At 38.6% G+C, this 16,765-nt stretch overlaps 1 protein-coding gene across 1 annotated transcript in view; it reads left to right on the forward strand.

Annotated features, from left to right (window-relative positions):
• The window catches only part of LOC126260591 (integrin alpha-PS5-like), a 563,809-nt gene that overhangs the window by 289,483 nt on the left and 257,561 nt on the right, over nucleotides 1–16,765 (forward strand). Inside the window, exons 10-11 of the mRNA XM_049957927.1 lie at nucleotides 891–993; nucleotides 11,407–11,586. Coding sequence (XP_049813884.1) covers nucleotides 891–993; nucleotides 11,407–11,586 — 283 coding nt within the window. The remainder of the gene's footprint in view (nucleotides 1–890; nucleotides 994–11,406; nucleotides 11,587–16,765) is intronic.

The raw sequence follows: 16,765 nt of genomic DNA on the forward strand, positions 1-16,765 counted from the left end.
ATTTTCAAAAATTTTACAAGAACAAAATTAAGTTTAAAGCCTACAATTAACAATAACAGTACGAGATTATTGTGGCATTTGTGAATGTTCAAAATTTCACAATATATCACAATACAAACATGCCAAAATTACGCAAACAGTGAAATATCTGAATCTAATACTTTAAATTGGCACACAATCTTGTATACATGGTCTCACACAAAGCAAACTTACTAAGCTGTGTTTATATATAAATAAAGGTACGTTTTGTATGGATTTTTCACTTAGTTCATTCTGTGCACATTTCTACACTGGCATGCTGAAGAAGAAAACTGCAGCATGAGTTTATCTCAATCACAATCATTGAAATGTCAAGTGTATATGTGTGGTTAAAAGAGTAACAGGATGAGTTTACCATTCTCCCCTAGCCATCAGACCCCCGGAATTTAAACCCAATGGAGACTTTGTGGCATGACCTGTATCAGGCTGTTTGTGTCATGGATCCTCATCTGAGAAATCTAAAGCAGCTGGCCACAACACGAATTGGCATGGCTTCACAACCTTGCCATTATCTTCCAGGACATCAGTGAAACTTTGCCTGCATGTTGGCGCCACAAAAGGTGCTTTTTCAGGGTTTTGGTAGTTAGTCACATTAATGTGTCTGGACCTTGTAGGTACTTAGTTCTGTGTTTTTCACTGATGATTTAATCTTCAGGGAAAGCTTTTCATTCTTTGCATCTCACTGCTCATATTTTTCACACATAAAATATACTTTGACCATTTTAGGTTTATTTAATGCAGGGATACGGCTTCATATTCTAGGTGATATTTTATTTGCCATATTCTGTGATTGTTCCATATATATCTGATTAATTAATACACTGTACATTATTTAATGTTCATTTTTACAGAAGTCTATGAAGCTGTATCAGAAAATTGATGGTCAGAAATCTGGAGGTCAGTTTGGTTTAGCAGTTACATCTCTAGGTCAACTGAATCGAGATGAATGTGATGGTGAGTCAGTCTAGTTTCTTAGCGATTTTCTTTTAAAAATCCTAAGCAATGTGGGCCCTATAAAATAACTAAATAATTAATCTCATTAAGTCATTCATTTTAGGGAAGTTACATTACATTAATTTTAAGAACTGTTTCTTATGAATTATTTCATATTTTTATCTTAGTTTCATATCCTTAATATTTTAAGACATTAGCCTTACAACTGAAGTATAGGGGGTGATCTTACTAGCCAGATTATTCTTGGCTTTAACTGACAAGTCCATTTCCAGTGAAGGAGAGGGATTAAGCTTGCATATAGACAAAGGAAACCTATGTTATGCAGTTTGCTGTCTCTTAATCTCAGTAAAACAGTAGTAGGAGTAATGAACTACTTTATCATTAGGAAAGGAGGTCATAATCCTATTTTCTGAGATCAGTCATGACCAATTGCAAAGTATCCTCTGTTAATTTTCATCTGCCATTTTATATCTAGAATGAGTAACACTGGAGCTAATTGCTGCAAACAGTGGTGTGATGGCCATGCTGTTATGGCACATAACACAAACAAACACTGGATTTTGAAACTTTATTTCATACAGCATGACAGCACAATGTACAATAACAAGGAACTATACCCAGAGGTGATGCAAAGTCTCTTTGTCCAAATCTTGAGTGTTGTATGATAGCTAACAGTTAACAGCACACATACATTAAATCTGGAAAGCTCATGTTGGGCTAAATGTAGGCAAGCATAGATGTCACTGGCTTTGCCAAACTAGATTTGAGTGGACATGCACAACTGGTGTTGTGAACTCATGCTAGAGGCTAATGGCAGAGTCTCAGGTGTTGATCCCCACATCCACAGCTAACAAATCTTAGCTTGTCACATGAAGTAACTTGTGTGGTTTGTTGGCAAGTGGAATTTCTGGTGCAACTGGCACAACTCCCTGATCTGAAAGGTGGTGGTAACTGTAGGTTTACCACACCCCTCCCCTCCCCAGGGTGGGAACCCAAATATAAAGCTGGAAGTGTGCTGACTGGCGATGGGTGTGCCATATGGTCAGCAATGGGAACCAGAGAGAATGTTGTAATGATGTCAGGACTCCAGAGTGGCAGCTACCCCTCTGGTGCACTCTCCAGTGAAGTCCCTGGCTGGTAATATGATCTGAAGTGGTGATCTGCCTCATGGTGCAGAAGCTGGATACAAGCCTGGACTCTCCTCCTGTTGCTACATTATCCTGGAAAAGCTAATGATGGAGAAGAGTGGGCGAGCTCTTCATTGGCCTCCAGCTCTTCTATTACTGAATGATGGGAAAATGGTGATTTGTGGAAGGTTTGGTGAGAAAAGACATGGGGGAGGGGGGCACAGATGCTTAACCAGAGCTGCTTCTGGTGTTGCATGATTGTCTGGTCTCTGGTATCAATAATAAAAACCCATAACCTGTATTGCTGACAAATGGGAGAATGTGAACCATTGATGTTGGTGGTTGAACCCCTAGGCTCACACACACATGCCAGTTGGGAATGTTGGAGAGGGAGGAGGGACTGTGGAGCTGGATGTGGACAGCAGTAAATGCAGGAGAGAACAGGGTTGACGTTCATGTACCATCTGTGATAGGCTGTTTTCAGCAAATGCTGATTCCCTGTATGAAGTCTTTCTTAAAAAATGAACCTCTCTGCCCCTCCATTTGATTGGTGATGGAAAGGAGATGAGTATATGTCTTTCACTCCATTCTTAGCACAAAAATTCTCAAAAACCTATGCCTGAACCTGTGGACTCTTGTTGGTCTCTAACATCTGTAGTAGTTCCTCGATGGTGTAAATCCTTGATGGCACAATTATTGTGTATTCTGCAATGGTTGTTTGACAGTTAACAATGGATGGTATCTGGAAAAAGTCAAGGTGCACTTGTTGCAATGGTTTGGTGAATGCTGACTGTGGTGAAAAAAACCTGATGTGGGGCCACCTGCTGTTCTGTGCATCTGCTGAATTGGTGGATGAGGCTCTATATTTCCCAATCAGTGGTCAGCCAATAAGTGTGGAACCAGGTGAGCAGCTTGGCTCCCATGTACCTGATCCAGGAGCTTTGTTGTAAGGTTGTTGGCTCACTAAATGTGCTGCAGTATGCTGTGTGGTTAAGCGGACCACACCATTGACTACAATGAAATGTTGTTGCAGGCCACAGTAATACCAAAGAGGACTAGATAGTTGCCTGATCAGTTGCTTTGTCATCCTCTCTTTATTATCAGCTAATACAGGACTGAATTTTTCTTAATTTCCTCTAATCCAGACAATTTGTAAACACAAGTAATGCTAGACTAAAGACAATAAATATAATTTATATATAGAATGAAGTAGTACAGTCAATGCTGTGTGGTTTTCAATGTTTGGTGGAAGCAAGGTCTCTGTCTCCACAAAAAAAAACTGTTGTTCACTATTTTGTTAGTTAAATGGTTTAAACTAACACCTCAGTATGGTATCTATGTTCAACAGCATGCACATGCATGCGCACACACACACACACACACACACACACACACACACACACACACACAGATACACGCACTAGGTTCAGGCCCCAATGACATTTATCTGGTTTTGTCCAGAGAAAAGTTTCATCTACATATATACTCTGCTAGCTACCAGTGGTGTGTGGCAGAGGGCACAATTCATGCTACAGTCATATTTCCCCCCTCTGTTCCAATTGCAGATCGCGCAAGGGAAAAATGACTGTTTGAACGCCTCAGTACAACCTCTAATTTCCCTTATCTTTGAATGCTGATGATTGCAAAATTTGAAAGTTGGTGTTAATAATATATGCTCTACATCCTCAGCAAAGATCATATTTTGGAATTTAGTGAGCAGCCCCTTCCATTTATTGCGTCGTCTGTCTGCAAGTGTGTCCCACTTCAAACTTTCTATGAGATTTGTAAAGCTCTCATGAAGGCTAAATGTACCAACACAAATCTTGCCACTCTTCTTTGGACCTTCTCAGTCTCTTGAATCAGACCCAGCTGGTAAGGGTACCATACAGATGAACAATAAGGCTGGACAAACTAAAGTATTGTAAGCAATTTTCTTTGTTGAAGGACTGCATCACTTCAAGATTCTACCAATAAATCACAATGTAGAGTTCACCTTACCCATTACTTGTGTAATCTGATTGTTCCATTTGAGACCATTTTGAATAGTCACACCCAGATACTTGACAGATGTTACTGCTTCTAAAGACTGGGCATTTATTTTGTACTCATGCATTAATGTGGATTTTCACTTTGTTATATGCAGTAGGTTACACTTACTAATATTGAGAGATAACTGCCAGTCATTATACCATGCATTTATTTTCTGCAAATCCTCATTGATTTGTTCAGAACTTTCATGTGATACTACTTTCCTGTGGACTACAGCATCATTGGCAAACTGTCTAATGCCACTGTCAATACTATCAACCAGATCATTTATGTAAATCATAAAAAGCAGCAGACCTATTACGCTGCCCTGGGACAAACCTGATGTTACTCTTGTTTCTGTTGAAGTCTCCCCCTTCAGGAAAACATATTGCTCTCTGTCTGTTATAAAACCTTCTATCCGACCGCATATGTCATTGAATAACTATAAGTTTGCACTTTTTGGAGCAAGCAACAGTGCGGAACTGAGTTGAATGCCTTTTGAAAGTTGAGGAATATGGCATCAACCTGGAAGCCAGTATCCAAAGCCTGTTGTATATCATGCACAAAGAGGGCCAGCTGTGTCTTGCATGACTGCTGTTTCCTAAAACCATGCTGGTTTCTGCAGATGAGCTTCTCAGAGTCTAGAAAGGTCATTATGTCTGAACACAAAATATGTTCCATGAGTCTACAACAAATTGATGTCAGTGAAATTGGCCAGCAAATATGTGCAGCTGATCTTCTACCCTTTTTATAGATTTCTATGACCTGGGCCTTCTTCCAGTCCCTTGGAACTTTCCACTGTTACAATGATCTCTCATAGATGATGGATAAGAATGGTGCTATATTTGTAGCATAGTCAACATAAAATATTACTGGGATACTTTCTGGCCAGAGTCCTTCCTGGCGTCTAAGGATCTTAACTATTTTACAATCGCAGATACACTAAACACTGTTTCAGCCATCCTTGTGTTTGTTCAACAATTTAAAGGGGAAATGGTGTTGCAGTCCTCTACTGTAAATGAGTTTTTGAAAGCTAGGCTTAGAATTTTAGCCTTATGTTTATCATCATCTGTTACATTACCCATACTGTCAGCAAGAGAAGGTATTGAGTTATTTGTAGCGTTCATAGATTTTACATACAACCAAAATTTTTTGGGGTTATTTTTAGAATCTGCAGACAAAATATTGCTTTCAAATTTGTTAGAAGAATCTCTCATTGACCTTTTGACATCTGCTTTCATTTTGCATAATTTCTGTTTGTCAGTGGGGAAGCAACTACGTTTAAAATGGCTGTGCAAAATGCTCTGCTTTCTCAGCAGCTTCCTAATATGTTTGTTGAACCAAGGTGTATCCTTTCCCTCCCCTATATTTTTGCTAGGCACATACTTCTCTAGCATGTGGTGGACAATACCTTTAAATTTCGACCAAAGATGCTCAATATCTTTGAGTTCCGCGGTGAATGCTTGGAGCCGACTATGAAAATATGCATTAATAACACTTTTATTTGCTTTCCCAAACAACAAAACTCTATGCTGTTTCTTTGGTTTTTTTGCAACTTCCACGGACATAGAAGCCACAATGACATTATGATCACTAATATCTTCTTCTAGATTAACTTCCTCCAAAAGATCAGGTCTGTTTGTCACCAAGATATCTAATATATTCCCATCTTGAGTTGGTTTTATAACCAATTGCTCAAGGTTGTATGTTGAGAGCACTCCTAGAATAACTTCACACAAGATTTTGCTTCTGCCCCCTGTGATAAATGCGCAATTTTCCCAGTCAGTGGATGCCAGATTAAAGTCTCCACCTGTAACTAATGGATAATTTGGATATTTATTTCCTATGTACTCAAGACTTTCCCTGAAATGTTCTCAAATGCTTGTTGTGGATGCTGGTGGTCTATAAAAAAATCCTATACAATTATCACTGCTTGTCTGATTGATGGCTTTATCCAGACTATTTCACAGTCCGACCCAGTACTGATCTCAACTGCATTTAAACAGCTTTAAACTGCAAAGAACACACCACCTCCCATAGCATCAGTCCTACCCTTCCTAAACATTGTCCAATCCAAGTTCAAAATTTCACTGCTATTTATGTCTGATTTCAACCAGCTTTTGGTACCTATTACAATATTGGCATTACTACTCTTTATTTTGGAGAGTAACTCAGGGATCTTGCAACAGACACTTTGTCAATTTACTAACATGAGATTTAGCATATTTAAATCCTTTGGAATGACCAGTTCAGAAGAACTAACAATTTTTACAGTTGGTGCATCCACATCAGTGTCATGAACTGGTAATTTTTCAGGCTAACGGCTTCTTTCTTTGGGAGGAATCTAATGTAAAAAAACCCTGTGCATGCCACAAGTAAATTTCATATTCTCAATACAACACTTTTATTCAACATCCACAGTCATCCCATAATGCAAAACTGCACCACACACCTTCCTGTCGCTCCAATACATTGTTCACACTCACTTGTGGCAGTCATTTGGTATTACAGTCTGCCTATTTGTGGCTGCATCCGGTCACAGAAGACCATATTATAATACATGAGAGGCCCATGTTATGATATGGAAACAAAAAATGACAGCAGTGCTCCTAGTGGCCGGGCACGAAGTTACAATACAGGAAAATATGGTGTGTAAATCTGTATTCTTGCTTTGGAAAATAAGAGTATTAGGTGTAATATTTTTAATTTAAAGTTTATAGATGGACCTGGTGGTTTAGTAGTGAAGCTTTTGTTACTTTGCGAAGTAATACATTCGAGAAATCTGAATAAAAATATAATCTTAACTCCTGACCTCCTGAAGTTCACAATATGTAAAATTTTGTAAATAACATTGTGGGTGCCTTTTGACTGTATAATTATTTATTTGTAAATCCCATATTGCAATTTTGACCATTTGGACATTATCAGGTGAAAATAATTGCACTTGGGCACATGTGACAACTAAATAAATCATCTGACATGACATAACCCAACTCATAAGCTGATTTTGTCACATTCTGTTCCTGATTATTATGTTAATGTGTGTATTGACCTCTTTGAACTGCATTGCAAATATAATATTTGCACTGTATACTATTAAATTTTTTCTCACATCCTTAATATTGGGCGAAGTAAATCATTCCATATTTGTTTTAGTTTCATTGCATGATAATCTGTGGACTCATGGCTGTTTATTACTGCTTTTGTAAGCAGTAATAAGTGTGAACTGCTCAATTTCAATTTGTTTTAAATATATTGCTCATATTCAATGTTATTATTGTTCACATCCATTTTTCATAATGTCTCATATTTAAAGGCGATCTCAGAAATTTTCGCTACAAAGGGTGTTTTTTAGTACATGATTTCTGATAAAATGTATTGTTTGAAGTGCTGGTTAATAATGTTTGAACACATTAGTATTAATGCTGGTGCATTTCTGGTATTTGCAAGGAAGAGCATTCTTGTCACTAAGAGTACAAAGCATACTCATCTACATCTACATCTACATCCATACACTGCAAACCACAGTGAAATATGTGACACTCAGTGGTAAGAAGCAATACCATTCAAAGTGGAATTACATACTCATTCTGTCACAAGATGTAATAAAGTTGCAAACCAATTCTGTTAAAAAAAAAAAGGTTCAAATGGCTCTGAGCACCATGGGACTTAACTTCTGAGGTCATCAGTCCCCTAGAACTTAGTACTACTTAAACCTAACCAACCTAAGGACACCACACACATTCATGCCCGAGGCAGGATTCGAACCTGCGACCGCAGCGGTCTCGCGGTTCCAGACTGTAGCGCCTAGAACCGCACGGCCACTCTGGCCGGCTTCTGCCAAAAGCTATCATGGATTTCTCCATTAAATGTGCGAAAGTACAAGAAATGAATGCAAACAATAATAAAGTAGAATTTGAGCAATATACTCACTATGCATTTAAATTAAGCTGTTGACACATGTATTCATAAGCAGTAACAAATGTAGGCTCTATTTAAGTCCACAGAACACCAAGAATGTTAACAGCTTTTGCTTTACATGAAACAAAAAAATATGAGGGTTGGAACTTTAATACTGGCAACTATTTATTTACAGCTCGTACAAAATAGATCCATGTTTCAAAGTTGTACTGACCTTCGAAGTAGTCACCATCATTGTGTATAACCAATTGCTAGCAATGTGGACTTTTAGCAGTGCCAGTTTGGTCAATGTTTCACAATATCTGTCTGAGGTTATTGTCGTCCCAGGTTGCATGAAATCAGTGAGAGTATCCCCTTATAATCCCAAAACAGTCACCAAAACTGCAATAACCCAATGTTTCTGTAAAAGTTCTTTCAATTGTACCGTGAGAAGCTTCAGGAATGAGTTCAACAAGTTCACGGACAGTGAGCCCCTGATCTTTGAGCAGCTCACTCCTGATCTTATGGAAAATCGCATCTGAAACTGGTTGTCTTCCACTCCATTCTTTATTGTGAACTTCTTTCCGACACTCAGAAAAAGCCATGCACCATTGGCAGATGTGCTGAATGGCCATGTACTCTTCACCATAAACCTTAGTCAGTTGCCAATGGATCTCCAAGGGAGGTAACTTTCTTGCATGGAGAATCTGGATTACTGCATGAACCTCACACTTGTGGGGGCCGTGATCAACACTTACATCTTTGATGACTGCCAAGCCATCACTGAGCAACTTAGCAAACTGTGGATGGGCAGGCTCGAGGGTGGGAGAACCAGTGCACACGGCACTGTTGTTGGATTTACCCTAGCACCTTCCCTCGAGGCTGTAGCTCATTGGGAACCTTACTTTTGGTACAACCCTTGTACAACTGGATTCAGACTCAACCCCAACAAGACATATTGCAAAACATTACTAAACGCATTCTCCAAGAACTACCTTGGACAGGTAGTTCAGAACCTCACTCATGCTGGAAATACACTGCTGGGCGTGGGGAAAACAAAACCAATAAAGAGTTGTGTGACATAAACAGAAGTTGATAGGCATGTTTCTACATCTGAAAGATGATGTCCATTTAGATTTCATGCCACTTGCATAGGAGTGGCACTAGTAGCACCACTATGAGTATAATGATGTGAATCAGATTTGCTTTAAATACACACTGTAACGATTATGAGCATGAGACTGGATGTGGTAAGTTGATGTTAGCCAAGAAATTGTGTAAGGCAACAAAGACACCATTATCACTGATTCTGAACAAAGTTGTGTAATAAGATGATGAGAAGATGAATGGTCCTTCTGCTAAGTTGCCGAAAGGCTTGGCAGGAATGTAGGCCCTGTAGATGATTGCTGGAAGTGGTGATCACAGGAATGTTTGGTTGCAAGAAGACTGGGCTCCAGATGGCCACATGACAGTGCCTCAAGTGCTGGTCATGTAAATGAATGGTCACAGGAAGACCGGCCTCCAGATGGCTATGTGGCTCTACTAACAGGGAAGACCATCATGTTCTCCTTATGGCTCTGGCACATTGTGCTGCATCTGCAACAGCAATTTGAGCAGCTGTTGGCAGCACAGTGACAAAACAAACTGTTACAAATTGGTTACTTCAAGGAGAGCTCAAGCTAGGTGCCCTGTAGTGTGCATTCCACTGAACCCTAACCACCATCATTTGCGAGTTCAGTGGAGTCAGGCAACAGCTCATTGAAGGTCAGGGCAGAAGTATGTTGTGTTTTTTGCTGGAACCTGGTTCTGACTCTGTGCCAGTAATGGCCTTGTGTTGGTTAGAAGAAGGCCAGTTGAGGGCCTGCAGTCAATCTGCTTGTGTGCTAGACACACTGGTCCTACACCTGGAGTGGGGAGTGATTTTGTATGACAGCAGGAGAACTCTGATGGTTATCCCATGCACCTTGACTGCTAATTTGTACATCAATCTAGTGGTTCAACCTGTTGTGCTGCCATTCATCAGCAGCATTCCAGTGGGTGTTTTCCAATAGGATAACACTTGTCCACATACTGCTATTGTAACCACGCATGCCCTACAAAATGTCAACATGTTGCCTTGGCCTGCTCAATCACCAGATCTGTCTCTAGTTGAACACTTATGGATTATCGATGGACGACAACTCCAGTGTCATCCACAACCAACATTTTCTGCCTCTGTATTGATCGACCAAGCGCAACAGCCATGGAACTCCATCCCACTGATTGACATCTGGAACCTGTACAGCACAATGCTTCTGCATTTGCATGCTTTTATTCAATATTCTGGTGGCTACACTGGTTATTAATGTACCAGCATTTCACATTTGAAAAGGTTTATCTTGTGCGTACATTAACCTGTGATCCTGCAATGTTAATCACTTAAATATGTTACCTAGACAAATGTATTCCTGAAATGTCATTACTCTACATTGATTATTTTTTGTTGTGATTTATTTCCCATCAATGTGTACTGAATCTAATGGCAACAAGTAGACCTGAATTTTTTGGGGCTGTCCACTTTGAAACTTGTATCAGTGAGTATGAGTTCATTGTAGCAACAATGATTACCAAAGTGCAAAATCCACGGCAAACTGGCTGACACTGACGGCGGCGGTGCACAAATGCTGCGCAGCTAGCGCCATTCGACGGCCAACACCGCGGTTCCTGGTGTGTCCGCTGTGCCGTGCGTGTGATCATTGCTTGTACAGCCCTCTCGCAGTGTCCGGAGCAAGTATGGTGGGTCTGACACAACGGTGTCAATGTGTTCTTTTTTCCATTTCCAGGAGTGTATTTGTAGATACCAGCATAGATAATTTCCCACTGACAGTCCATGGCAGTCTATTGACTTATTTCCTTACTCACTATTAATATTTGTAAAATCAAATAAATTTAAAAAAATAGATTTGTCTTTGATTTATTTATATCTTTCTGTTATTGTTTACATTTTGTAACTTCATTGTTGAACCTGAATTTTTTATATGATTCTTTTAAGTAGCTGTGCTCTATCACAATGTGTCTGTGATGTAAGAGTTACAGTGAAATAAAAACATTTGTTTAAATAAGTGGGAACTGTTTGTATAAAATTAACTTGTTTTCCCTATTTTATATGAATAGTATCATGGTGTAAAATAAGTCTGACTTTTCCTATTTTTTTCTTGTATCTAAAATATAATATCATTAACATACAACTTATTTTATGAATGTGATGTAACTCAAATGAATCTGATAGTTTAACAAAGCTGAACCTAGAATTTTCCTGCATGTTGTTTATTTATACACAACACAAGATACCTAGGATTTATAGTGAGTATTGTTTCAGATGTAGCTGTTGGTGCTCCTTATGAAGACAATGGACGTGGTGCAGTATACATCTATAATGGAGGTTATGAAGGTCTGAAATTGTCACAAAAAATTACTGCTGCCCTTATTTATCCACATCTTCGAGGTTTTGGCATTAGTCTTTCAAATGCAGCAGACATAGACAGCAATGGTATTAAAGGTAAAACTTACATACCTGGAATGTATTTGTTAGTAAAATTCCTGCATTAGCCTCAGTAAACACTATGATGTTGTAATGTGTGGTGCAGATTATTTTAATACATTATATTATGATGTGTTTTGTTGATCATGAAATTGTACAGAAGTTGACTCAAGGTGGGAAAACTCAAATTACTGAATATTTGCTGAGGATACCACTGAATTTAGTCTCTGAAACTGACATATGGCTGACATGGGAGAGCAGTGTGATGACTACATGCTCCTCCATATCCGCATCCAGTGACACCTATGGCCTGAAGATGACACGGTGGCCAGTTGGTACTGTTGGGCCTTCATGGCCTGTTTGGCAGGAGTTTAGTTTAGTTCTATTCCACTGAATTGTATGATCATTACAAAGGAATTTCCTGAACCTCAACACAATATATTCATTCATAACATTTTACTCTGTCAGTTATAAGAGGAGAGAACAAACTTTCCAATGCAATTATGTTATCTCACATATGGTATTTCTGTCTGTGTTGTGACTCTGCATGAAACATTGCTCTGTATTAACAGACAGAAACAGCTTGAGCAAATACATACTGCTAACTGTGAAGACATCAGGCATGAATGGATAAAATGTTCTCAGCTCTCTTGCTACAGCAACTTATGTACTGTCCCAAGCTTTCAGTAATCACCTTCACAACCTTCATCAAAGACAAATAACTAACTGTCAAAAGCAATTTAAAATTCTTCTCTATACATGTATTAATCAGTTTTTGATCAGTGTAACAAGAGGCATGTTGTATCCAAAAGTCCAATTCCAAAAGCTTTCTTCACCATGCAAGGCATTTTTCTCCTGCATGTTTAACATCAAAACCACTTTACTTCTTGACATGTGAAAGTAGTTGCAAATACATTGGAGAAATTATCAAATAAGGTTATGTTCACTTATTCCATGAATATGGTGATCAAGGGCTGAAGTTTATTATCTCTCTCTCTCTCTCTCTCTCTCTCTCTCTCTCTCTCTCTCTCTCTCTCTCTCTCTGTGTGTGTAATAATCAAACAATGGAAGATCCAGGATGGAATTTAACAATATTAGAGAAGGAAAGTTGCTACTCATCTTATAGCAGAGATACTGAGTCATGATAGGCAAAACAAAAAGATTCACACAATTATAGGTTTGGGCCTTTTGACAAAGGCATTAACGGCTGAAAATTATAAGTGTGTAATTTTTGTTGTTGTTGTTGTTGTGTGTGTATTGTGACTCAGCATCTTTGCTATATGGTGAGTATCAACTTCCCTTCTCTAATATTGTTTATCTGTAATAACCTCTATGCCTTAACTGACACATGCACTTTTTGAGCATAGTCTCCATTGAGCTGCGCACACTTGGTAGGCCCTCCTCGAATACCTTTTTTCGGGGTCTTTCACATGTATCACAGGACAGATAATAACACCTCTGGACATATATGAAATGATGTCTGCTCATAGGTTTTTCATAGCCCTGAATAGGTGGTAATCAAAAGGGTCCAAGTCAGGAGAATATGGTGTATGTGGCTGTACCTGGAGCACCATGTCAGTAATGGAAGCCTTGGTCATTTGACTAGTTTTTGGGGATGAGTGTTGTCATGTTGCAAGAACATTTGTTCTGCCCATTTTCCTGGGCATTTCTTTTGAATTCCATGGCACAACCTCCAAAGAGCCTTCACATCACTGTGCTGTTAATGATGGTTCTTGGTTCCAGCCATTCAATCAGGAGGATTCCATCCTTCCAAAAGACTGTCACTATGTGTTTTCCCACAGAACATGCTGTATGGAACATTTTCAGCAGTGAATGGCCTGTATGTGGCCACTGCATTGATTGTGCTTCAGTCTGTGTCTCATGGCACTGGACCCAAGTCTTGTCACAACTCTGGACACAAAACTTTCTGGATCCTGATGGTGGTTTTGAAGGAGATCACTGCACATGTCCTTGTGCTGTTGTGTTTGTGCTGCATTCAGTGGTTTGGGCACCCTTGTAGTGGACACCTTTCCAAGCTTAAGATGTTTGTTCATTGTGAGGTGCACAGTGCTTCAGTTAAGTCATGTGGCCATCAATAGTTCCGTGAACATGATGTATTTATTCGCATAGATATGATTTCCACTCTTGAGATGCTGCCTAATATTACCACAGTCTCTTTTCTACCAGAACTGGTTCTTTCTCCTTTGATATGTGGCCCATTTTCTAGACTTATGCCCAACTGCACAGGATTTTTTGTGATGCTGCATACTCTCCACTTAGTGCTGCCAATCACCTGTGAATATCTGAACTGTTTACACCCTCCTTCAACAGAAACTTCATTACCCGGTGCTGTCCTTGATGATTACACTCCATGTTATCTGCTCTTGAAATGAAGCAGTTGGGAAAATGGGCTGCACTGTGTGCTTATAGTGATTGTCTTGTCACCTGTGATAGGATAAAGTACCTCATACTTATGACTGTAATGGTGCATCAGATGGCACACAATGAATGATGGGAATGACTAAAGTTTAAATCAATAAGGATTGCTCCTGTGACTACTTCATAGGCTATAATTTGAGAAGTAACCATGCCAGACATAATTTATTAACAGTTGGCAAATTGAGAAAACCTAAATGTGGGAGATATTTGGGTCATAGTAGAACAAGGAAAATAGTAGGAAGGCTGTGGAGTTTTGAGGTACCATTCCACTGTTGACCTTATGACATCAGTAAAGAGGTATTGCAAGAAAAGAAGTCCAAGATCACATTCACAATATCATTGTGTGATCCTGAATTTCAAATGAGTAAATACCCATGATTAAACTAAAAGAAAAAGCAACATTACACGTATAGCTGATACATGTTGGTGCACATTTGAGCAATATAAAGCACAGATGAACTATTGGCAGTACATAATAAATCACGTATGCTGACAAAAATATATTTCAATAATTTTGGTCACATTGATCTGGAATCATTGTTGAAAGCTTTTTTCATTGCAGAATAACTGCAGTTACTATGAGCTTGACATTTTCATATACACCACATGGTTCAATTATTTTTTATGTCAGCATGGCCAGTAACCCTTCGACCTTAATTCATTACATTGGCAGAAAAAAGAACAGGTCACTGAAAAAACACAACTCATATGTTCACCACATCTGCTTTTCTACAAAAAGATTATCACTGTTGGAGTTAATTAGAGAAAAGAAATAAGTCAGTGGAGACTCATTGAGAGCAGTTTTTAGCAATACGTATTAACATTAATACAGAATCAGTTTCATAAAAATTCAAAAATGTGTTTTGTGCATTAGATGACACAGTGACACTTGAAAAGGGGGAGGGTGTATGCATCTTTGCCCATCAGTAGAAATTATTTAGTAATGATGAGATATGTAACATAATAGTCATAAATATTGTTAACATAAATTGCCATGAATTGGTTGTTTTCAACTGCCCACCTATGAGAACATTAAAAAACAGTGTTTCTGATGCCATGCTCAACAAATTGTAACAGTTCTGTGTTAGCAATAGGCTGCAATTTTATATAAGTGGCTTTCAATAAAGCATCCCACGCTAAACCAGGTGGAGTGACATAAAAGAACTGAATCCAGTATGTAGAGTGAACCGAAGTTTTCAAACACATGGGGGCAGTAGCAAGGCATCAGTTTTCAAATGAAGCATTGAGAACCATAAGGGCCTAAAGCACACTGCCATCACTTTTGAGTTTGTAGCATGTATGCTTGCATGCTCCTTACATCTGTTGATCTTATTATGAACCAGTTTTATCTATATCTGTAGGCCCATATTTTTTATATGAATGTTCAAGAAAAGCTGCTTCATCGATTTCTCTGGTATTCATTTTCATAAGAGCCCAAAGCACAAAGCACTGCTCAGTTGTTTTCTAGCCATGCCAAAATAATTTAACCTCTACATTATGTATATAGTAGTATTACCCCATAGTCATAGGTATATCAGCAGTTTTACCAGAAGCTCAAGCCACAGTGTGTGCTTAATAAAGATGATGATAGTGAGTACCAGAAAGTGTTGGAATAGGTCATAATTGTGCATGTGGTGCGTTTGGTATCTGCTCTTTATTTTGTGAGTCTAGTTTCATATTAATTACAAACTTTACAACTGTCAGAAACACTGTTGTCACTAGCCTGCATATGCAAATTTTGTTAATTTACATTAATAATAAAGATAATTCTAAATATTAATTAATATTTCATAATATACAGAGGGTACATTGTTGTTTCATATGAAATATAGGGTGTTGATACTTGGCCAAAAACAGTCCAGATCTATGATACTGGTGATTTGTCTACAAATTTTATTTTCAAGAACATCTATTTTTCTTAAAACTTTGTGTTTGGGCTTTAGGCCCTTGTGGTTCTCAGTGCCTCAAATATAAATCTGGATAGCTTCGTAGGGTCTTGTAATCAAATAACCACCACACACTGCATGCTCTCTGATAATCCTATTCTTGATAGGAGTATTGCCTGACAGCAACCGTTTGAATACTTCAAATGGTGGCAACTGCTCCTCTAACAAAATCGATTTGTCAGGTATGTACTCATATTGGAGCTTACCATTCTTGTATATCAAATTAACTTACTCACTGTTGAGAAAATACTACCTTATTTTCAATTCATCAGGCTTTAGATGTGATTTTTCTACTGAGCATGTCAGATACTGTAAATAATCTGTAAATGAAAGTTTAATATCCCATTAAAGTTTCACTGTGACTGTTGTAGTAAAACTGTGGGTTCTTCTTCTTAAATTATGTATTTAGGTGCCTTGGCATTCCTCTCAGCTTGGTGTTGCAAATAGCCTTTAATGGGCCATATGGAGAGGTCCACATTGTCTTAAGTGCCTGCGTGTGTGTCTCATCTTATTGCAGCCTCACACCTGCTTCTCCCCCTCCCCTCCAATTTTTCTCACTGTTTCTCCCGCTCTCCCTCCTCTCAGCCATTTCCATAATTGTCTGATGTAACAAAATGTTTTTTGAGATTATTTAGGAATTAACATACAGTATTTACTGGAACTGACAGTGATCCACATTACTGTCAATATAGGAAAAATTGCTCACATTGGGTCTCAGTTGTTTATTTATTTTCTCAAATTGGCTAAAACAGTGAAAATGTATACAGAAAACCAGTATATTGTGTGTGTACGTGTTACATTTTTTCAGCAAT

Source organism: Schistocerca nitens, chromosome 5 (genome assembly GCF_023898315.1).
Source record: "Schistocerca nitens isolate TAMUIC-IGC-003100 chromosome 5, iqSchNite1.1, whole genome shotgun sequence".
NCBI lineage: Eukaryota > Metazoa > Arthropoda > Insecta > Orthoptera > Acrididae > Schistocerca > Schistocerca nitens.